The 24,421-nt window shown below is 43.9% G+C and overlaps 1 protein-coding gene across 2 annotated transcripts in view; it reads left to right on the top strand.

Annotated features, from left to right (window-relative positions):
* Positions 1 to 24,421, top strand: part of CDH13 (cadherin 13) — a 657,553-nt gene that overhangs the window by 299,586 nt on the left and 333,546 nt on the right. For both annotated transcript variants that reach the window (XM_081924041.1, XM_081924042.1), the window contains exon 4: positions 12,242 to 12,358. In XM_081924041.1, the coding sequence (XP_081780167.1) occupies positions 12,242 to 12,358 (117 nt within the window). The remainder of the gene's footprint in view (positions 1 to 12,241; positions 12,359 to 24,421) is intronic.

Genomic DNA, 24,421 nt, shown 5'->3' with positions numbered 1-24,421 from the left:
ACCAATGCACGGTTATGTGGTACATTATAGTGGTACGTAATAGCTTGTACTTCAAAGGTTTCAGAAGAAGTCACATGCCCCACCCAGGCAACCTCCATCCAGGCAGAGCTTAGATTTGCAGCCAGACTGTAGCCTGTGCTTTCAGAACAAACTAGGCCAAATCTATTATCTTGCTTACCTTCACAAATCCTTAAAAGCAGCCAGTCTCTGAGCCCATCTGCAGCTCCTTGGGCTTACTCTGAATGGAAGAACCTACAATCGTAAACTGTATTCAGATTCCCCATTTACTGTGCCCTCCCTGAATTTGAAGGGCTGGGCTTTTAATCCATTTTCACACACCATTATCCTAAATGGATATGTATCCTATATTTTGTGATAAGGTAGCACTGTTTGTGATGTGTCCTTTCTCACAACAGCTTCACACCACTTGGAGTTCATGATAAGCCATTCCTAATTTGTTTCTAGCCAAGGTGTAAACACCTTTGCATAAGGTTAACCATATCCCCATCCCCTGGGGTGTTCACAACAGAAACAGATCTGACACTAATTAAGCCCTGATGATAGGAACAGCTGGGGGGGGGGAGAGAGCTGTGAAACACACCATGGGGATGGACAAGAGCTCCACTGTGCCTAAGGTAGTAATGTGAACACACTCTTAGTCACCAACTGCCCATGGTCAGAAGAAACAGCAACATCACCTTGTGTTTGTGTACATAAACACCAACATATTCCTAATCATAATATACATTTCTCTCCCTCTCCCAGTTCATAAGGACCTAACAGCCATGCTGTTTACTGCTATCTGTTTAGAGATCTCCTCCCATTGGAAATACCTCAAAGGTTTGTCTCTGATGGGATGGATGGCAAGGGAAAGTTTGGGATCTGGCTCTTTCTCAGCATCTAATGCAACACAGAAAGGTTGTTAGAGATCAAACTAAACATGATCATTTTGACAAGGTATGGCTCCCATACATCAGCCATGTAAATAGAAGTGAAGTCAATGTCAGACCTCCAGCCACTCCTGCTTATTTATGGAGAGGCTATGTCATGGCCAGTTGAAGCCTTAGCAATGCATTCAGTGTTTTAGTTACTTGCTGCCCCCTGCTCAGTTTTCCTTCTTATGTGTGACTGATGTATGCACTCTACGGGTTTTGCTGAAGTTGATCAATGCCATTTTATTATTATTTCTTAAAAATCTACTCCCTAAAATTCATGATGTACATTTGTATGGATTTTATTTCTAAGACACTTAGGGAGTCAATCTTGGTTGAAAGGCTGGGTCTAAATAAATACATTTAGCCTGCATATCACATTCTCAACAATTTGAAAAGCAGGTTGTGTCTGAGGATCCTCCATGGAGCAGTTTGGTTGCCCACATTTGTTCCTTCTTTGGCAGAGCAAGTGCATAGCAGAGAGAGAGAGAGAGAACATTTTAAAAATGCAGTCAGGGTAGAGGAGAGAATTCTGAGTCAGGAAATATATTCAATGATACACCATTAGGCATTTTAGCACTGTAAGAAATGTTAATGCATAGCAGGCACATGGGATTTGATGCTCAGGCTGGGGCTTAGCATTGCTCATGGCAAAAGACCAGTCTTCTTCTTTTTTTGAAAAGGACTTAGAAAATGGCATAGTTACATAAACTGCCCTAAAATAACTTTTTTCTTCTTTTTTAAGGAAGAAGCTCCACGAGTTAGAGAAATTCTGTCTGCATTGCAGTCCATGTTTAAATCCAAGAAATCATGGGTTACAAATTAGTTTAGCATAGTTACAATCTTGGAAGCTGAAGATACTGTCTCCTTCTGTCTCGTTCACACATCACTAATATAAAACATGCAGATCCCATTGATGAAGAAAAAATGTCAGTTACTCACGGCTTCTTCATATTTAGAAGAATGGCTTTGGATTCTAAGCTCACATGGTAGGAATCAGTTTTGTTAGGAACCATGAAGGGGAGGAGTCTATAGGGTTCCGTAAACAGCAATTGGTCAGGTGGTAAGCATTCTGTTTGCAGACAGTAATATGGAGAGGAGACTTTCCAGGTTCCTTCCCTCCCTTCACCACCTCTTGTAGCGATCAAGAACCATTCACCTAAGCAAGGCCTCAAGTGATTAGAACACGGCAGGTGCTAAACCCATCCCTGAGCTTATCTTTGTGTTTTGTAGCTGGAGTTCATTAACTTGTCAGCACTGATTCCTTTTGAGCAATGTGGAGAAATGAAAGCAGTGGGTGGGTATGGAGGAGAAAGATGATGAAGCAAATCAATACTGGCTTTTAAGCAAGTGCCTTGCTTTGAGTCTGAAGCCATGCAGTTGCAAGCTCAAAATGGGCTTCCATAAGGCAACATGGTTGCATCATGACATTATAGCATAGGTTAGTGGTTTTCAGAGTCTGGTCCTAGGAAGCTTGAGATTCTTGGGTTTGCTCATGAGCAAGGTTGGGTGGAGGTAATTACCGTACTTCACTGAAAGGCAGCTTCACATGCACTAGCTATTTATGAGAGACGGTTCATGTCTTCTATTAAGTTGGACCATTCTCCAATGATGAGGGTGAAGTTTTTGTTGGGAAAAATGCCCGTGAAGGCCACCAACTTCCCAAGACACCAGGGCGGCTCTCCCAGTCATTCTCTGGCTGTAAATCTCCCTCAGTCCAGAGAGACTGGTGATAAGTGACCCCTCCCTCCTGAGAGGAGCACATTTGTCTTCTGGCAACTCACTGCAGAAGAAAGAGACAGTCAGTAGCTCTAAACTACTTCATTTTACATTCTATATACAAAGAATCCATCAGCGTGTCTGTGCTCTCTCAGCAGCAGTACAGAAAAGCATCACACACAGAAGTGAAACTAAAGTTCCAGCAGTATTGAGACTTCCTGTCTCACGCTCTCAGACACTCACATGATATAAACAACATAGTGCTACATACTGGAGCAGCACTGGTGGATAAAAATCCTAACAGTTTTCACATGCTTGAGAATTGCATCCAATTCTGAGAAAAGAATTAAATAAAAAATTGTCCAGTAGCACATTAGAGACCAACTAAGTTTGTTCTGGGTATAAGCTTTTGTGTGCATGCACACTTCTTCAGATACACTGAAACAGAATTCACCAGACCCTTATACTGCATGTAGTGGGAAGATGGGGTGAAGTTTTTCTCAGAAGGGTAGCAGGAGATGGGTGATTGACTCTATGGGTATTGTAAACCTGTTGACAACTGTTAATGACTGCAATTAGTCCTACAGGAAAAAGCAAGGGATAGTATGCAGATGACCAAAAATAGCTTTAGCATATGTAAAGAGACAAGAATGCAATATTTCTATTCAGACTAGGTCTCTCCATAGTTTTCAGTTTAGTAATAAGTTGTAATTCAGCAACTTCTCTTTCAAGTCTATTTCTGAAATTCTTTGGTAATAAGACAGCTGCTTTGAGATCCTGTATTGAAGATTGTGAAGCTAAGGCTCCAATACTTTGGCCACCTCATGAGAAGAGAAGTGTCCCTGGAAAAGACCCTGATGTTGGGAAAGATTGATGGCACAAGAAGAAGGGGACGAGATGGTTGGACAGCGTTCTCAAAGCTACAAACATGAGTCTGACCAAACTGCGGGAGGCAGTGGAAGACAGGAGTGCCTGGCGTGCTGTGGCCCATGGGGTCACGAAGAGTCGGACACGACTAAACGACTAAATAACAAAATTGAATTTCCTGGGAGATTGAGGTGTTCTCCTACAGGCTTCTCTGTCTTGTGATTCCTGATGTCAGATTTATGTCCGTTTATCCTTTGGCATAGGGTTTGGCCTGTTTGTCCAATTCAGCCTATCTCAATCAGATAAAAAAATTAATATTTTCTTTTCTTTCTTTCTTTTTTTAAAGAGTAATTTTGTTGCAGATCTGCAAACTTGCCCAAAGAGTAGTTTGCAGTACATATGGAAGATTCTTCTCATGCATATGTTCTAAGAAAATAATATTAATAATAATAATAATAATAATAATAATAATAATAATAATAATAATAATAATAATAATATCTTTATTGTCATTGTCCCCTCTCGGGGACAACAAAATTAAAGAAAGCCAAATGATTATTTGGGTGCATTCTAACATGGGAGATATTGCATTACTTTTCCTAATTATAATGCTAGTGATTCTGTGCCATTTTCTAAGGTTCCTTTCACATTGCAGTTCCTGTTGCGTCATAGAACTGTGGCTTTTTGACAGATAGACTGGCATGTCACACTAAATTTAATTCACACTAATGGACATGCTTTGACACAACAATTAATGTCATTGGACAATGTCATCCCTCCTCCACCCTTTCTGCACATGTGTGCTCCTGTTCCCGCATAATGCTCCCGTGAAAACAGCAAATGCATATTCAGCCCCAAATTTCTTCACTTTGCTCCCACATTTTCTGCGTTAAGGGAGCTGGAAATTTATTGTTTTCTGGAATCAAATCATGTGGAAATGAATAGTAAACATACACTACCTTCCATTAGCTTACTGGAAGTGGCTTCCACATCATGTGGAAGTTCAAATGTAATGCAGAAATTAACAGTTAGCCGAACATCAGGGGAATGGAATAAACTGTGTGAACAAAGCCTTCAAGGAAAATAAAAGCAAGAGTCTTCTTTGCACATACCTGTTGGAGTATGTCTGCAGTGAAGCATCCATCTCTCTGGCCAAGCCTTTGCATCTGGCCAGCATGTTATCCAGACTGTGTGATGCAAAGTTGCACCCAATCTCTTTGCCAACATTTGCCCTTATTGGTATCCCCGAGCAGAATTGCTAAGCTCTTAGCACCAAGCAGTTAATGCCCGTTAATTAATTTGGATAGAGGAGTAAATGTGTGAAGTGTGAAGTGGATTGATGCACTTACATTTCCTAGCTCTTTGGATTCCATTTCAGAGTTTAGCTTGTTTCAGAACGAGCAGTTTGGCCTTGGCCTCCTATGTGAGCATTTTGTCTTCATCACGGACCACCACTTCAACTGTCAGCCCTGGCAGGCTTGGCTTAGAGTGGGAATACAGGAGCACCGCGATGAGCATTCATTCCTTATGACCCTCTTCTCAAAGGCTGTTTTTGGCACATGCCAGTGGCTAAAGTAGAGAAGGTCAGGATCCTCTCTCGATTACTAGACCTCCTTTACGATTCAACATTCAGACTGCAGCATGGAGGAGTTCGAACAAGAGCTCTTCCACTCAGGGCCCTTTTCAGAGAATGCCTATGAACTCTGACAAAATGAGCCTTTCACAGAAAATTTGACATTTGTATGCATTGCAGTGAGCATGCTTAAAAGAAACGGCATTAAGTTTGTGGCTGGGATGAAAGAAACTTCAGGGTGCAATGAGCACCAGTAGCAATGGTATCCTACTTGAACACACACACACACACACACACACACACACACACACACGATTGGTTCAGAAGACCCTTCTTTGAATAAATGATTTATTCCACAATCTGAAACACACTTGCAAGGGAGCAAACCCGATTGAATACAGCAATACTTAATTGCCAAGTATCCATATATCGGAAAGAAGGTTTTTTTTAGCCATGTTGCCAGATTTTGCATTTGCTGGCTCGGAAATAGCCATCTCAGTGGTTAGAAATATTTGCCCCAAATATGAGACACAGGCTCTATGAGGTTGTTTCATGCCAAATCAGCCCATTGGTCCATCTAGTCCAGATTCGTCTGCTTTGACCAGCAAAGTCTCTCAAGCAGACGTAGGTCTTTCTCAGCTGTACTACATGGAATCTTTTTAATTGAGGGGGATGGATACTGAACCTGAGCTCTGATGAGGCCAAAGGATGTGCTCTGCCACAAGAGTTGTGACAAAGCACCAGCCCCATCTTCCATGCCCTTTCCACCATCTGTACAAAGAAGCTGTGTGTCTCATCCCTTTTTGTCAATTCCTGGGCATAATACTGTGCAAAAACAGACTCTGCCAAATAAGTGAGAGAGAAAATGAAGGGCAGGGGGCATAAATCACTGCTATTACTGGTTGAGTTTTAGGGTACTAAAACTGAATTTTTACCAAAGGCAGGGAGCTGGGTGCACCACTGTGACTTCAGGGATACAATCGCTCACTTCACCTCACCCGTCTAACCTGCAAGTTGATGCCACTTGTTATATCTTGCTGTGTTCCTTTGTTTAGAGATGGGGATATTTCTGGTCGCAAGCTATCCATCGAACACCAGAAGGAATTTGCAAAGTGCACCCGCTGCGTGCATGAACTTCTCTTCTCATTATATTTGTTTAAAGTGGCTTCCCTGTGCACAGATGCCAGCAGTGCATCAATAGACCCAGATGGATCATTTTTATTTCAGCACAGACCTAGACTACCAGGGCCCTGTATGGCAGAGCCAATAAAATATCTAAAAGTAATTTTTACATGCTGCACTATTGCTTAAGGGAAACAAGAAATTGCTTTTGTGCTTTATTCTCATAATGGAATGAGATCCATATTGGACAATGCACACACATTTATATTTACTTTTTTAACATATATATATATATATAGTGTGGGTGGAAGGCACAGTCAGTTTATTTATATATGACATTCTCCAAATATACAAGTGTGCTCAAAGTGGTTTGCAAAACACTCACATGTACAATAGGACACACCTTACTTTGTAGTTTTGTTTTAAAGTTTTTAAATATTGTGTAATATTGCATTTGAATATGAATGTTGTGTTTTAATTATTCTACCCCAACCTGGGACTTTAAGGTGGAGGGTGGGAAATTAATTGCAAGAAGAAGAAGAAGAAGAAGAAGAAGAAGAAGAAGAAGAAGAGGAGTTCAGTTAAAATATATTCAAAGGAAATTCATTAGCATAAAGCTTACCATGAAGTCAGTTAACAGTCTCCCAAAGTTGGCCTAAAGGAGGGGTCTCAAGAACAATTATTAGATTCCCCCATTATAGTGAATGGGGTCTAGAGGACTTCATTGTCTACATAGTAATGCAGTAAGGTAAAGGTAAAGGGAACCCTGACCATTTGGTCCAGTCATGGCTGACTCTGGGGTTGCAGCGCTCATCTCGCTTTATTGGCCGAGGGAGCTGGCGTACAGCTTCCGGGTCATGTGGCCAGCATGACTAAGCCACTTCTGGCGAACCAGAGCAGCGCATGGAAACGCCGTTTACCTTCCTGTCGGAGTGATACCTATTTATCTACTTACACTTTGACCTGCTTTCGAACTGCTAGGTTGGCAGGCGCAGGGACCAAGCAACGGGAGCTCACCCCGTCGTGGGGATTCAAACCGCCGACCTTCTGATCGGCAAGTCCTAGGCTCTGTGGTTTAACCCACAGCACCACCCGTGTCCCTAGTAATGCAGTAACAGGTTGGATTTTTTAAAACACTGTGCAAGAGGTGGGGGGTGGCCTGAGAAGAGTCCCAAGGGACCTGGAGGGCTACATTTGTCCTGCTGGCCCAAGCTCCTCACCACTACCCTGCATTTCATTTCATTTATTTATTTATTTTATATAACCCACCTTTCAGCAATCATGGAGCCAAAGGCATCATACATGTACTTCCAAGGTGGTCACCCATTCAAGCACTGTCCCAGACCAAACACAAACCCAGACCTGCTTAGTGTCATCAAAGGAGCAGCCTCGTGCACTTTCAAACCATGCCCTGTGGCCATCTCCTTACTGTCTAATCTATTAGAATTTCCAAGAAATGTTTCTAAATAATCTCTGAACTTCTGGCTCCGGGAGATACTTCACTGGGACATATGGAATCAAGAAGCAAAGAGAATTTATCTGAAAGCCAGTGCTAACATTCCCATTGAGGAAATTAATTGCTGCGGGATATTTTTTCAGGGAAATAACCTATATCTACAGTTTAAGGAAAGAATATGAGAGCAATAGGAGGCGTGAAACTGATTGACTGATCACATTTCTTTCTCCAGAGCTTCAGACAATGAAGCTGCTTGGAAACTAATGAATTTGAGCTGAAACTGCATTCTATTGAGATGTATGCGGCCATGGCATTATGACTAATGGCATGAGACTGACAAGATGTAAATCATTTACTGTGCTGTGTAATGCTCAAGTCTCATTCAGCTTGCCTTACAGATATGAATCATTTTTAACTAGACTAGGGAATGCCCCCACAAAACATAGATTAAGGGTAGAAAGATCTGAGATCCTGACCTACGTTTTATAACAAAGTATGCAAACACCTGGAGTGATTCCAGTTGACATTTTGGTTGGTGAGATTCCATGACAGAATCCTAAAAATAAGCTGGGTTTTACTGCTCTGTGACCATTGCACCACCAGAACCATTAGATGCGAAAACCTTAGAACATTCAGAAAAGGGTGGAAGATTGTTGTGCCATAGAAAGAATCATTAGAGACTTCACTCTCTTAAGCATCCTGTGAATGGAGACGGACCATCTTACTAACGTGTGTCTGATCTGCATGTTTGTGTGTGCCCCCAAGACTTCTGTGTATCTCTGTTGGGACTCAACTTCAGATTGCTTATTGTAGTATCTGGAGCATCAAAGTAACAGATTGTTTGGATGCCATCTTTCCATCTTTTATGACATGGATGGCTAATGGTAGTGCTCTGGAATACACTTATCGGATCCAGACACCATGGCCCTTGGGAACTGGATTCTAACATATGGAGGATGATAGGTTAACCACCCCTGCTTTATGGCTAGCCTTCTCCTATATCTGTTGGGAGTTGTAATTCAGTAACATATGGAGGGCTGAAGCTTCCCCAAACCTGTTTTAGAGGATGGTCCAGAGTCCTTCAACTAGTTCTAAAAGGGCAGAATCTTTCAAATCTAATTAATTATCAAGTTTATTTTCTTATCTTGGGGGGGGGGGTATGGGGAGGGCTGGGAGTGTGAGGTGATTGTACCTGAGTAAGATTTCTGTAGATAGGTCTGGATTTATTTTTTTATTTATTTTTTTAAAAAACCTTTATTCATTGATCTGAGATTTATTTGAACAGCTGTTCTTTTTGCTCAGTTATGAAGCCTGGAGCACTGCAGAGTCTTTGAGAGGGCTGTTAATAAGAACAAAGATTTTTAATGATTTGGCAAACATTTCTGAAAGTATTAACTGCCAATATAGAGTCTATGATAACAATCAAGTGGTGCTTGGGATAATTTGTACTTGGCACACTTGACAGATATTAATTATGTCCAACAGGATCCGTGTGAACTCCTGGCAGGCAGGGAAGGTATTGCGACACAGACAAAATGATTTCCCAGTCATCCAATACAAAATCCTCCGGAACTGCACTGATAGAATGTGTGTGTGTGTGTGTGTGTGTGTGAGAGAGAGAGAGAGAGAGAGAGAGAGAGAGAGAGAGAGAATGGCACACTGGTCCATCATCTAGCTTTCAGGTTGGTACAGAGAAGAAGCAGGTGCTGAAGAGTCCTCCAGAAGTAATTTATCCAAATCTTAGTCTACCTTATGGTGACCAGAAGCAGGGGAAATGACAAATATTGGCTACACTGACTGGCAATGGTCCTCTAGGGTTTCTTGCTTCTCTCCCTCTATATCACTAGTCTCCCATTCTCCCTCTCCTGCCACCGCAACCTGCTGGGCCCTTCCCTGGGATCGTCTTCTCCCCATTCTGTGCTTCCAAAGGCTCATCATGCTCCTGGCTCTGCCAGCCCCTGACATCCCACACATGATGTTAGCTGTAGAGCAGCTGGGCATGGTTTGGTTGAAATGGCATTGTGGGTCAAATGAGGAGGTCTTGAATGATTAATTAAGCTCCCTAGCCCTGTTGTAGACTCTTCAACTAACATCATGAATGTTAGTTTCCACTTTGCAATTTCAATGGGTTTTTTTTTCCCTTGCAGCTATTTCATAAACTTATGGGGAAGGAGCCACGTTCCTGCCCCAAATCTACACAATCAAACCTAATATATAGCTAATCAACATGGAACACAGCTTCCTGGTCAGCCATAATAGGTTACCGATTGCCACGCCAATGATGATTCCAACTCTTATTGTGACAAATAGGCAACAGCCCAGCTGTCTGACTCATACCCATGACGGCTTCTAATGAAGTTTTCCTTGCTAAGACTAATGGTGTCTGCTACCAGGAAGTGGCCAGGTCATTCATTCAAATTTTGAATGTGTTAGGATCCCGAAGAGACTTTCCCCAGCAAAAAATAAAGAAACAAATAGAATGGAGAATTCTACAGCAAGGGGAAAAAACATTATGCCCAAGCAGCATTCCACTTTAAATGGACCTTAAATCTGTTTAGTTGGAGTCCACAAAAACAATTTCTGTGTCACTGTGAGCATGAGCCATGATGAAAGACAAGTTATTGCTCATTTTCAGTAGGAAATCAAACACCTTGATACTATGGTGCTGGAGCGAAAATGTTTCTTTTGAAAAGTGCTTTGTGATTAGCATGATAGTCAAAGGATATGGGTTTATAGTGTGTGCAAAATGTATGAAGATACAATGAACCATTAATCTGTCCAGATCTGCATCTCTCCAAGATATTAAAGGGGGCTTTTTCAGCCCTCTTGATTGAGACTTTTTCCCCTGCCAAATTTGGAGTGCTAGGAAATGAATGTATGTACTCATCCTCTGAGCTATACCCCTTGACTTTTGATAAGATTTTTGTGGGACATAGGTCCTTGGTATCCAGAAGGACTTCTTTTGTTAAAAGGGGGATTTTTGGTAAATTTTTGTCATCACTTATGCTGGTGCTGCAATCTTGTTTAGGTAATTAGTATTGCATACATGTAAATGGTCCTGGATTGACTCCCAGGAATCCACAAGGGTGGATGTTGTTGTTGTTCTTATTGTTTTTAATACAGAAGTCTGATTCATGTAAGTCTTCTAACCTCTGCCACAGATACATGGCAGCTGGGCCCCTCTGTCTGTCTTCACTTTCAAAGTGGATTTGAAAGCTTACTTCTGCTGCATCACACATTTTGCCTTTTCGACAGACTTCAGTTTTCATTGACACATCAACTGTGTGTCTTTGCATGTGTGTGGACTCTCTCTCTTACACACACACCCCCCTCCTTGGAGAGAGTGAAATTAAAAGGCAAAGCATTGCAGTGCTCAAGATCCTCAATATTCCATACAATGAAAGGCTAAAGAACCAAGGCAACTGTCTGAAGATGGAGGCAAATTCAGTATTAGCATGAATCTTTCATAAATAGTGGAAGGTGATATATGATGGCAAGAGAAGATTGTGCCTGTGCAGTTCTCCTGACCAGTGGTGCAGCTAAGGTTGGATTTGGGGCTAAAACCCAGCACCAGGATCTAGGCTATAATAGATATGCTGGGACCTATTAATGCTGATTATTACTAGGAGTTGGGATCTATTAATGCTGGTTATTACTAGGAGTTGTCAAATATGTCAATGTTGGTTCTCTTTGTTTCTCTTTTTCTTGTCATAAATTTAGTTCTTCACATTTCTGAAGCACTTTGTGATTATTATTTAAAAATATACCTCACAGAAATTTGTCAGTGTTTTGGTGCGAACTTCTGCTAATAAATACATTTCTGCATGCATATTTGACTAATATACACATTTCTGCAAGCAGTTTCACTTAATATAATGCATTTTTGTATGTTATTCTCACTAACATATGCATTCATATGCACACTTTCTCATAACATATGCATTTATGTGCACATTGTTTTGACTGGAGAAGCGCATCTATTCTGAGTAGAATTAGCATTGGATCCAACCCTTGCTTCAGAAAGTAATGGCAAGTTCCAACATACAATGTGGGATATCATGCAGCCAACACCAACATTCTGTGTTCCTGCAGGCACAGTTGTACTCTTACTTCAGAATTGTGACCCACACACTTCTGCAGTCAGATCAAACAGGCTGACAGTCTCAGTCACTTATGCTGGCATTTCTCTTCCCATTCTCTTCTCCTTCCTTCAGCTGAAATGGAGAGCTGCTAATATAATCACTACTGCTTTCTCGACACAATGTGGTTATAGGGATGCAAGGTGAAGCATGAATTATCTGTCATTATTGACATTCTCATAAATAGGCCGATCCTGAAGATTTCACTTGAAGAAGCTTAATAATGATCTTCATTAATCAGAAGCCTGATCCTGTTTCTTGAACTAACAATACTTCTACAGCTAATGAAGGTTGAGAAAGTCTATTAGTAGGACTCTGGCTCATGGATGCTTTCATTCAGTAGTAAAAAATATGTGCAAGATGGATAATAAATTATGCTGTCCTAAGAAGCCTTGGGCTAATTAATTTCATTATTCTTTCCTTCTTTCTTTAGGAAATCTTTAAGTCAGAAGGCAGCCTTGGAATTGTAAGGCAAAGAAGGTCCATTGTGGCAACTCCAATCTTAATTCCTGAAAATCAGAGATCTCCATTTCCAAGGCCCGTGGGCAAGGTGAGTGATAAAATCTTCTGGCCTTAACCTAAATTGATTGTAACCATTTGCCTTCGCAGAGTTATCCATGGCCACCACCAATGTGATTGAGTAGATCTTTCTTTCTTTTTTAGTGTATTTGGATTAGTGGTGCTTCTGAATTTCCTCCAACCCAATTTATCTCTGAATTTTAAAGTACTGAATGACCCAGTCTTATTTTCAGAGTGAAATCAGTGCATTAGAATCCTCTATCTTATACTTATACCAAAATGCTGGGAAGAACATGTGCAAGAATAGTTTGCTGCAGATTTTATTTCCTTCAATTTATTCATAATGTCTCCCACTTTCCCTGCTTTTCTGGTTCTAGTTCAGTGGTAGCGTATATGTCTTGCATGCATAAGATCCTAAGCTCAATTTCTGGAATCTCGGACGAAGATGTATCCCAGTGTGAGTTACTGGAGAGCCACCCAAAACCATAGTGGTCTAATTAGTTCAGTGGAATTCCTTGTGTTGACATATAAACAAATAAATAAATAAATAAATAAATAAATAAATAAATAAATAACCACCACTACAAAAAAAGCAATATTGATATAACTACATGCATGCTGAATTCCTTTTGTGTGCTGGCTTACCATCATCCACTTGTAGTTGTGCATCATGATTAAAACTACAAAAATCCCTATTCATGTGGTTGTCTAGCTGGCTGTGTTAAATTCTTTTTGAATTTTGTTTTACTGGTCATAGGAGTTCATGTGAACATCAGTAAAGCACCATACAAAAACAATATTGATCTAGTCCTAGGTATGGGCTCACCAAAATGGTTTTTTTGCAGTGTTTTATATGCGGGCATCGGTAATGTGGAAGATAAAAAAAATGGTGAGGTGAAGGGAAACTGCAATTAACTGCATGTGTTTCAGAACCAAAATTGATTTTAGGAATTCTTTCATCAAACTGGAATAAAGGAGAAGGTAAAACATCGGCAAAAGTGAGTCTACAGAATAATAAATAAATGGAATGTGATAAATTGACTCTTGCCTTATTTTGGAGAGAGAAGCCTGGTGTTTGTTTGTGGAATGGATAGATTTTTTCATTGGAACATCTAATTTGGTACAGAAAGTAATTTCCACTAATTGAGATGGGTTCCAATTGCCATATCTAAAGCCACACTAGCACACTTACCTCTAAAATTCCTATATGTGGCTGCAATGGTTTGTGTTTTCAAGATGTGGCAGCAGAGTTCTTGTGTGCACTAGAGCACTTAACAGATTTGTAAGAAGGAATTGTTTTATATATATATGCACATCTGGCAGTAAATATGGGAAGGTGCCTCATTTGACCTTTTTCACAGTTGCATTACATTTGAAGGGCAAAGCACTTATGAGATGTTTATCAGCAGCTCTATATTCATCCACCACAACCCCCCTCCCTTTTTGTCAAATTCAGGAAAAGGTTGCTTGGAATACCCTTAACATTTCAAGTGGCAAACTCAGCCCTTGAATCACAATACTTATTGTTGGATCAACTGAATCAGATGCGGGCTAGGGTGACATTGCAACATTGCCATACTTAAATAGCTGGATGTAATAGGGAAGAGTTTTAGACTTGGTTATTTCTGTATTCAGTGGGATTTTAACCCTGATGCATGTTACATTGCTGTGAGAGCTGGTGGACTTTAAGAACATACGAAGCCTCCTGCTAGATCATAAAGTATTGTTTTCCAAGAAGAGCTGAAGACAGGAGGTCTTCCCCCTTGTTGCTCTACCCCAGCCACTGGTACTCACCAACATTCCTCTTGATGTGGGTCCCACTTGGCAATTGGTTTAAACTAGGGTTTAACCTAATTTGGGTCTCCAACTGTTTTTGGACTACAACTCTCATCATTCCTAGCTAGCAGGACCAGTGGTCAGGGATGATGGAAATTGTAGTCCAAAAACAGCTGGAGACACAGGTTTGGGAAACACTGGTTTAAACTGTCTTTGTACATAAAAAAGACCATGAGCCCTGCTCAGTCAGGTCAAGAGACTCTCTTGTCTGGTATCCTGTTTCCCATAGAGGCCAACCAGATGCCTCAGATTAATCTGCAAGCAGGATGTGAAGTCTTCATGAGAACATGGACAGTATGAGAACCCAGGATGAAGTGCTTTGCTTTAAATGAAAGCAGTTAGAGGGGAAAGTGTGTTACTATCAGTGTCCTGGTCTTTGAGAGGCCAAGGCTCAGAAGAAGCCTAGCCAGATGCCATCAAGAGGCCAAGTCAATTGACTGTGTCGGTAATCCAGGTCCCCTGCAGCTCCTTGGGGAGATCCCAGGGTAGCTATACCAAACCTTGTCTCTGTAAACACCTGAATCCAACTGAAGTCTTCTGTGTGTTGATTGAGCTTTAGTTTAGTAATCCCCACCTCCCTAGGAAAGCTCACTGGCTGGCTTTTAAAATAGGCATCACCTGATTTTGCAATCTTTGGCTCCTGTGCGTGTGGGGAGATTGGGTACTGTGGGAGACAGTTCCACTGAATCAGTTGATGGCAGTAAGGGTTTGTCTTCTGGCTGGAAGGAGCCTTAAAAAAGTGCTTTGGTCAGATCCCAAAGTGGTATTGAATATCTAATGCAGGGGGGAAAGAAAACCCATGTGGGGGCTGAGACAGTCCCAGGATGCATGATGCCACAGGTTTGCTGAACTTATCTGAAGTTATGCAGATATTGGGACAGGGGTAGGCACTTGTGAGGTGTTAGCTTTGTTACTTGCTTTCCTTTCTAGCAGGCCCATTTGTTTCATTTTCCACTTGATATTGTGGAAATTGTTTTCTTTTGTTACTGTTTCATAAATGTTTAATTTGTTTTGCTTTGGCACTGATTACAATGGAGACCTGGCCAATCTCTACAACTTTGGAATTTAGCATCCAGATGGCATGTAGCTTGCAAAGGAGTGTTGCACTGTTCCTGAAGGAATCAGACTTGCCAAATGCAAATAATTCATATTATATAATCAAATGAAAAGGGTGAGGTGAGGTGGGGTGGGGTGGAGGTGAGGGTATCCTCCAAGTTTCATGTAACTTCCAGGGACTGCTGGGAATACAAGGAATGCATAATAGAGGCAGGACGGCCAAAGCTGACCAAGAGGAAGAGGGTTAACAATTTATGGGGATTTGTGCCACCAGCAAGGAAGGAGCCAGGGCTGGTAGAAGGGAAAGAGATTGGAGATTGGAGAGGTATAGGATGTGTCAGCCAGTTACTTAGTCAACAGAAATGTGTGTTTGTGTGTGTTCAGTGCACCTTAGGACCTACTGTAAGTGTGTGCTCTGTCAATAAAGAATTAAACTACCAACCATTTGTCCTCCTCAGACTGAGTGTACTCAGAACAAAAACCTTATAACTGGAGAGTTGGAAGGGATATTGGAGGTTATATAATGAAACCCTCTGTTCGACAATGGACCTACATTGCAGCATGAAACAGCGTTATGTCTGTCAGATGGCTGGTCAGCCTCTGTTTAAATACATCCAGGAAAGACAACCCCATCTCATCTCTTGATAATTTGAAGCTACTGTCAAACAGTTCTTACAGTTCAAAATTCCAACTACTGCTTAGCTGTAGTTCTATACTATTTCCACTCCCTAGATAGGAGGAGAAACAGGGAACAAATCTGCCCCATCTTCTGAAATGTAGTTAGTGAGATAAACAGCTACCATGGCCCTGCTTAATCTTAAGAACAGAGGAACTGCCTTATACCAAGTGAAATCATTGGGCCATCTAGCTCAATATGGTCTACACTGACTGGCAGCAGCTCTGGGGTTTTAGACAGGGAGTCTCTCTCCCAACCCTACATGGAACCTCCTGCATGCAAAGCACATGCTGTGCTGCTGAACCACAGGCCGCCACCACATTCTTCTGAGCAACCCATCTTGGCAGGCTTGGAAAACTACCCACCTGAGCAGTGACTTTGCATTTTGAGGATAATATAGGAATAAAGGAAGCTGCCTTATACTGAGTTAGACCATTTGTCTTTCTAGCACTGAATGGAAGCAGCTCTCCAAGGTTTCAGGTAGGGAGTCTCTCTCAGCCCTACCTAGACATGTTGAAGATTGAACCTGAGAGCTTCTGCATGCAAAACAGAAGCTCTAACTACAGAGCTATGGTCCTTCTTAGCTGCCTAAGATAGTGTTTGAACAGTTAAACCTGCCTTATGCTGAGTGAGACCCATGGTTTATTAAGCCCTGTGTGCTCTACAGTAGCAGTAGCTTACTAAGGTTTCTAGCAGCAATCTTCCATAGACATATTTGGAGATGCTGGGGATTGAACCTGAGGCCTTCTGCACACAAATCAGATGTTCTGCTATTGTCCTCATTTTTTTCTTGTCTAAACAAACCTATTTCTTCAAACCATTCCTCAAAGGACTTGGTATCAGGCTCCTCACCATTCCGGTTGCCCCACTATGGACCTGATCTAGTATGTCAGTGCTTGTCAGGGAACTGACATCTAAAGCGCCGCAGGTGCAAAGGCTCCCTGAGGTTGAGAGAGCAGTAGCAGCGGAAGAGGGAACCAGTAGAGGGCGAGCAAGAACTCCAAGGGAAAGTGAGTCGGAGGGATGGCTCAGAGACGCTTCAAGCGAAACCAGTGGGGAGGTCTCAGGACCTCCTATAGGGACACCCACACCTCGACGGAAACTGTCACGCCGAGAGGCCAGACGACGTGTTTCCGTTAAGGAGCTTTTATGTTGGAAACGTTTCCGAAAGCAGCCACTTTCGGATTCTACTAGTGATTGACGCAGCCATGCTGGAGGGGCTCCGTCACAGGCAGAGGTTTGAAAACCTGATCAAACTCTGAGGGACTTGCATTTTACGCACAAGCAGCTCATCGTCCCATCACAGCAATCCGAAAGTCACCGAAAGCCAGCTTGTGCAGAGAGAAGCATCATGAGCAACCCAGCCGGAACCGGGGGTGCAGGAGCAGCTGGAGGGGGTCCAAGCCTGGAAGAAAGGTACAGAGCGTTGGAGATCCAGTTGGCGCTGCAAACGGCGAGGCTTGAGGAGAGGAGGGCTCAGGATGCAGAAAAGGGAAAGGAGAAAACCACCCCGCTCGCCAGAAAGGTACCAGGATTGGTGCAGAAATTCGGGGGGGATCCCAGGAACTATCATGCCTTTAGAACAGAGATGCAATACGCTCTAAACTTGCAGTTTGATGACTTCCCCGACGAGGAATCGCGAGTGGCGTATGTGATTGGCCATCTCGAATCCGGGGCGAAAGATTGGGTTAGACCCCTGATGGCAGCGAATAATGAGATCTTAAAGGACACGAGGAAGTTTTTTCGTGCCATGGACCTGATGTTTTCCAGCGATATTGAGCAGGGGGTGGTGCGAAGGCAGTTAATGGCTTGCCAGCAAGGAAGCAGATCTGTCCGTGAGTACTGGACTGAATTTACTATGCTGATTCATAAATTGGGGTGGGACCTATCGGCGGAGCCCATCCAAATGCTTTTCGAAGAGGGGCTTTCTTCAACCGTCAAAGATGAGCTTTCCCGGGGGCCCAGGGCGGAGTCTATGGACCAATTAACCAAATCTGCGCTGGCCATAGGAGCGCGCCAGGAGGCGAGGGCTTTGGAAAGGCGGGAAGGGAAAGGAGACCGTTGGAGGGAGTTCCGCATTCCAGACATTCCAGAGCCATCTTTCCCGCCGGCAGAGCCGATGGAAGTTGGAACAGCGCGGGCGCGCGCAGTTTCAAATCCCAGTGAAGGGCGGAAGAAGGAGGGAAAGAGCGCCAAGAGATGTTATCTCTGCCAACAGCCAGGGCACTTTGCCAGAGTCTGCCCACAAAGAAAGGAATGGCAAGGGATGGCAGGAGCTGTTGGGGGAAAGGAAGAGGAAGGCAAGGAGCAAGTAAAAGCCAACGCCTGGCTGCCACCGTCGGGGCACAGCAGCCAGGCCAAAGAGCAATGAAAGTGCCCATGCCAGAACCTCCCAGACCTGCTTTAGTGATAGAGGTGTTACTAGAACTGCCAAACGGACACCCACTAAAGGTCAAGGCGCTTTTGGATTCAGGCAGCTCCTGTAATTTCATGAGTAAGGAGTTTGCAGCTGAGCACCAGATACAGACCATCCCTTTAAGTAACCCCTTGCAGGTGACTACGATTGACGGCAGAGAGCTGTTGGGGGGAGAAGTTAGCCAACAGACTGTCCCGATGATAATGAGAGTGGCAAGGCACACCGAACAGATAGCGTTTAATGTGGCCATCCTGGGAGGAGCGCCCATCATTTTGGGGATGAGCTGGCTGGCGCTACACGATCCGCTAGTGGGCTGGCATCAGAGGGTGGTCTCCTTTGGGTCAGCGCATTGCCTAGAACACTGCAAGGAGGGGAAGGTCTCGGGAGGAGACAGAGTCACCCTAGCGGGGATGGAAGTGATGGGCAAAGGGAAGGTGCCCCCGCAATACGCAGATCTGAGCAACGTATTCAGCGAAAGGGAAGCAGACAAACTGCCACCGCATAGACCCTTTGACTGTCAAATCAACCTACTCCCAGGGGCCCAACTCCCAGTAGGCAAGCTGTACGCCATGTCAGACAGGGAGATGCAGGAGCTGAGGGAGTTCATTGACAAAAACTTGAAGCGAGGTTTCATCAGAGAGTCCCGAGCGGTGGGGGGCAGCCCAGTGTTTTTTGTGGACAAAAAGAACACAGACAAACCGAGACTGGTGTGTGACTTTAGGGCCCTCAATGCAGTGTCGGAGCCCCTGGCTTTCCCTATGCCCCGAATTGACGACATTTTGACCAGAGTAAGGAAGGGAAAGATTTTTACAAAACTGGACCTGCGGGGGGCGTACAATCTGATACGCATAAGGAAGGGAGATGAATGGAAGACCACCATGTTTACCCCTTTGGGAGCCTTTGAATACCTCGTTATGCCCTTCGGTCTACAAGGGGGCTCTGCCTGTTTTCAAGCTTTTATAAACCACGTTCTGGGATCTTTGCTCTACAAGAACTGTGTGGCCTTTTTAGACGACGTGTTGGTGTATTCGGAAGATGAGGAACAGCATGTGAGGGACGTTCGAGAAGTGTTGGGCAGGCTGCAAGCCAACCAGCTGTGGGTGAAACTGGAGAAGTGCCAGTTTCATACCAAGGAGGTGGAATTCCTGGGGTACCGCTTGTCAGACAAGGGATTGGCCATGGATCCAGGCAAGGTTCAAGCGGTACTGGAATGGAAGACACCGAAGACCAAGAAGGACGTGCAAAGATTCTTGGGGTTTGGGAACTTTTATCGGAAGTTCATCAAGAACTTTGCCCACTTGACGGCGCCCATCACCGACTGCCTCAGCAGCAAGAAGAAATTTGTTTGGACGGTGGAGGCGGATCGAGCCTTTGAAGAACTGAAAAGGGCTTTCGCCTCGGAAGAACAACTTCTGCATGTGGATTTACAAAAACCCATGAGAGTGGAAACAGATGCATCCGACCGGGCTATAGGGGCGGTCCTTCTTCAACCGGGGAGGAGTGCGTCGGAGTGGAGACCGTGTGCATTCTTCTCGCGGAAACTGAATAAGTCCGAGAGGAATTACACGGTGTATGACAGGGAACTACTTGCCATTCACGAAGCATTCCGGAGGTGGAGACATTTATTAATTGGGGCACAACACAAGGTGCAAGTGTGCACCGACCACAAAAATTTAGAGTATTGGAGAACAGCTCGAGTGCTCAACCAACGACAAGTGAGATGGGCACAGGAATTCTCCAAATTTAACTTTGAGATTTGTTATGTGCCAGGCCCAGAAAACGTCAGGGCGGATGCGCTCTCACGCAAACCAGAATATTGGGAAGGGGAGGAGGTGATCGAAGAGAGACATGTCATCCCGGAGGACCGCTGGGTGTGTGGGGCGGCGCTGGTGGGGCAACGGGAACTGGTGGAGGAAACGGAAAATGATGAATATGCCCAGGATAAGCTCAGAGGTCTCAGGGGGGAGGGCGAGAGCCCCGGAGGTTTTGAGGAAAGAAATGGGGCATTGTATTACAAAGGGGCACTGTATATACCCGAAGGTGAATTGAGGGGGAGAGTACTCAAGCAGTTGCATGATAGCCCCACGGCGGGACATTTTGGGCAACACAAAACCATGTGGTTGGTTACCAGGGAATTTTGGTGGCCTAAGGTGAGGGAAGATGTAAGGGAGTATGTAAGAGGGTGTGACCAATGTCAGCGAGCCAAAGGGGAAAGAAGGGCGCCGGCAGGGTTATTAGAACCTTTACCCACACCAGAACGGCCTTGGGAAGCGATATCAATAGATTTTATGACGGATCTGCCAAGGTCCAAGGGGAAAACAGCCATCATGGTAGTAGTAGACCTGTTAACTAAGATGTGCCATTTTGTAGCATGCTCACATGCAGTCACAGCGGAAGAAACGGCGAAGTTGTTTGTGGAACATATCTTTAGGTTGCACGGGGCTCCCTCGAGGGTGATCTCAGATCGAGGCAAACAATTTACTTCCAGGTTCTGGAGGAAGCTCATGAGCTTGCTACACGTGGAAGTTAATTTTTCAACTGCCCGGCACCCTGAAACCAACGGGCAGGCGGAAAGGGCAAATGGCATTCTTCAACAATATCTTAGGTGTTATGTCAATGACAGAGAGAACGATTGGGTCGAAAAGTTGGCGTTGGCAGAATTTGCCTACAATAATGCGGAGAATGTGTCCACAGGGATGAGTCCCTTTTTGGCTAATTACGGGTGTCACCCCAGGGCATTTCCAGGGGAAGGAGGGGAGAGATGGAGCGTTCCAGCGGCTGAACATTTTGTAGAAGAGATGGAAGCCATCCATCAGCAGCTCCAGCTCAACTTAGAAAGGGCCAAGGCACAATATAAGAAGCAGGCAGACAAGAACAGAAGGGAAGGTGAAACCATAAGGGTGGGGGATCAAGTGTGGTTGTCAACCCAAGGGTTGCCGTTCAAAGGGGGTTGTAAGAAACTGAGGCCCAGAAGATTGGGACCCTTTGAGGTGATTCAGCAGGTCAACCCGGTAGCTTTCAAACTCCGATTACCCAACCACATGAAATTGCACCCAGTGTTCCACAGGTCGTTACTGTCACCATACAGGGGGGGACGTGAAGGGGAGCACGTCAGGGGACCAGCCTTGGAAGAGAGGGAACGCCGCAATCATGTAGCGGAAATCCTCGATTCCAGGTGGAAGGGTAATCAGGTGGAGTATTTGGTGGCGTGGGAAGGGGAACCGGAGTCAGAAAACACCTGGGTAAGTGCAGAGGAAGTCAATGACGAGGTTTTAACAGAAACGTTCCACCAAAGGTTCCCGAGGAAACCTCAGCCTATAGCAAGGTTTAGGAGGGAGTATTTCGGCACCACCGATGAGGAAGAGGAAATGGAAGGGTTCGCGGAGTCGGAGTTGGAAGATGGAGTGGACTCTGATGACGAAGAGTACCTAGAGAGTAGGAACAGCAACAAGTGGAAGGAAGTGTTCGCGACGTCGGAAGATGAGGGAGGTTCTTTCAGGGGTTTTACCTCCTCACCGCCAGTAGGAGAGGAGACGGGAGGGGGTGAAGGGGGCCCTGGAGGGGAGGTGGATGTCAGGGAACTGACATCTAAAGCGCCGCAGGTGCAAAGGCTCCCTGAGGTTGAGAGAGCAGTAGCAGCGGAAGAGGGAACCAGTAGAGGGCGAGCAAGAACTCCAAGGGAAAGTGAGTCGGAGGGATGGCTCAGAGACGCTTCAAGCGAAACCAGTGGGGAGGTCTCAGGACCTCCTATAGGGACACCCACACCTCGACGGAAACTGTCACGCCGAGAGGCCAGACGACGTGTTTCCGTTAAGGAGCTTTTATGTTGGAAACGTTTCCGAAAGCAGCCACTTTCGGATTCTACTAGTGATTGACGCAGCCATGCTGGAGGGGCTCCGTCACAGGCAGAGGTTTGAAAACCTGATCAAACTCTGAGGGACTTGCATTTTACGCACAAGCAGCTCATCGTCCCATCACAGTGCTCATTTAACACAATGCCCAAAAGTGGACTTAATACTCCAGTTGTGACCTCAACCATTGCTTCATATTGGAGAATGTCCATGCCTCACCACATTCAGAACACTCAAAGATCCCCCCTCCTATAGAATTTTCTTGGAATGTATCAGCCTTCATTCCTAATAAACCTAATGCTGCGCCTCTTGGCAGTTTCAGGAAATCTCTCCTATGAGGAAACAATGGGAAAACAAAAATGAAATGACTTTTGCTTCTACCATTCATGTATTTATTTCCATTCACTTGTCATAAAAAGACATCAGGAAGGAATGGGGATTCATGCATTCATTATTAATTTGCTTTACAAGTAAATAAATATCAATGGTGTGCCCAGGCCACAAGTGTTTACTTGTACTGTACCTGTGAATGTAGCTATGGGAAGCAGCTCAATCTGTTTCAGAGCCACAACATTTCTTTACAATTTGACTTGTTATTTGGGACCAAATTACATTTGTTAAAAATGAAACTCTTGTCTCCCCATTCACTATAATGGGGAAACTACAAATGGCTATGGTTTTGTTTTGTTTTTGTTTTTTTGCTTTCACAGAAGTGAATGAAATTTGCAGGCACAACAGTCCCTCCACATTCAACTGAGCCTGCTAAATTGTAGGCAGGTAGATACAACAATTTTATTATAGGGCATCTTTAAAGTTCTATACTATATATGATTCTCAAATGCAGAAACTGGGGTGGAGTGGGGCATTCCACTAATTATTTTTTGATCAGGAAGACTGAAATTCTCCAACAGTTCGGTCAAGTCCTGAAAAAGCACTCTCAAATTTTCAACCAAAACTATTTTCATAGCAAATTCAGTCCAGCTTTATTTTGCTTTTCTTTGCATTTCTGGGCTGCTTCAATGTAGCTGATTGTTGAAAAATACTGGACAGGGAAAAGAAAATACTTCTTCACACAGCAGATAAACTATGGAAGCAGTATAACTCTAAATGCCAATTGCTGGGAATCACAAGTTTTAAGAGGCAGTAGTGCTCAGGTTATGCTTGCAAGCTTTCCATGGGCATCTTGTGGACCACTTTGTGAACAGGATGCTGAACTTGATGGGTCTTTGGCCTGGTCCAGCAGGGCTCTCCTCCTCGTCTTGTGTTCTTAGACTTCAGGCAGCTGATTGAGTGAACACTAGACTGCAAAAGATTGTCTTTGGTACAGTGATGTGTTGTGTGTTTCAATTTGAGAATGGGGGCATTTGCTTTTGTTTTGTTTTCTGCACTGGCAGAATCTCAGAGAAACCAAAGAAGAAAAAAATGTGCAGGCGAGCCAAGCAGCTTGGGTGTAATAAAAATGTAATATTGAGTGTTATTGAGCTTGCTCCCTATAAGGACGTACACAGCTGAGCTGATCAATAAAATGCTATAATGAGTTATAGTCATCAGATTGGAGTGGGGAAAATGAATTAGCTATAACTTCATACGGTCATTTTCAGAGAAGTTACTTGTCTGGAAAAGCTACTTGCTGGCAATCTGTGCTCCTCCGGCAGGAATGCAGTTACAAACCACTTCTGTGTCAACAAGGAATAAAGACAGAGCATCTCTTGTTCCTGAGCATGTGGCAATGTGACAGAAAGCTACGGCCCGTGTCCTCGTGTAACTGGAGACTGATTTGAGCTGCCAGTGGCTGAAGGTCTCTTCCTCTAGGGAGTTGGACACGAAACTGCCTTTGCTAGTGCTGTGACTATGAATACAAATTGCACGGTCGAGCTACCTAGTGTTGTAAGAAGAAATGCATTGCACAGTGGGCTAATGGCAAGTCATTGGCTGGATTCAGACATATCAATATCAGTCTGACAAACCATGGTTTATTGGATGGAAAAGAAGTGTTGTGCATTGGTACTTCAGCCTCTTACATGCCTTAACACAGGCATAGGCAAACTCGGCCCTCCGGATGTTTTAGGACTACAACTTCCATCATCCCTGACCACTGGTCCTGTTAGCTTGGGATGATGGGAGTTGTAGTCCCAAAACATCTGGAGGGCCAAGTTTGTCTATGCCTGCCTTAACACATTGCTTCTGTGTATTGCTAGATGTTTGAACTCTGAAATTGTGGCTTAAGCCTCTGGTTGGTATGCATATTACTCAGAGTAG

The sequence above is a fragment of the Podarcis melisellensis genome, assembly GCF_964234715.1.
Source record: "Podarcis melisellensis genome assembly, chromosome: 8".
Lineage (NCBI taxonomy): Eukaryota > Metazoa > Chordata > Lepidosauria > Squamata > Lacertidae > Podarcis > Podarcis melisellensis.
This window is presented reverse-complemented; position numbering and strand designations above follow the sequence as displayed.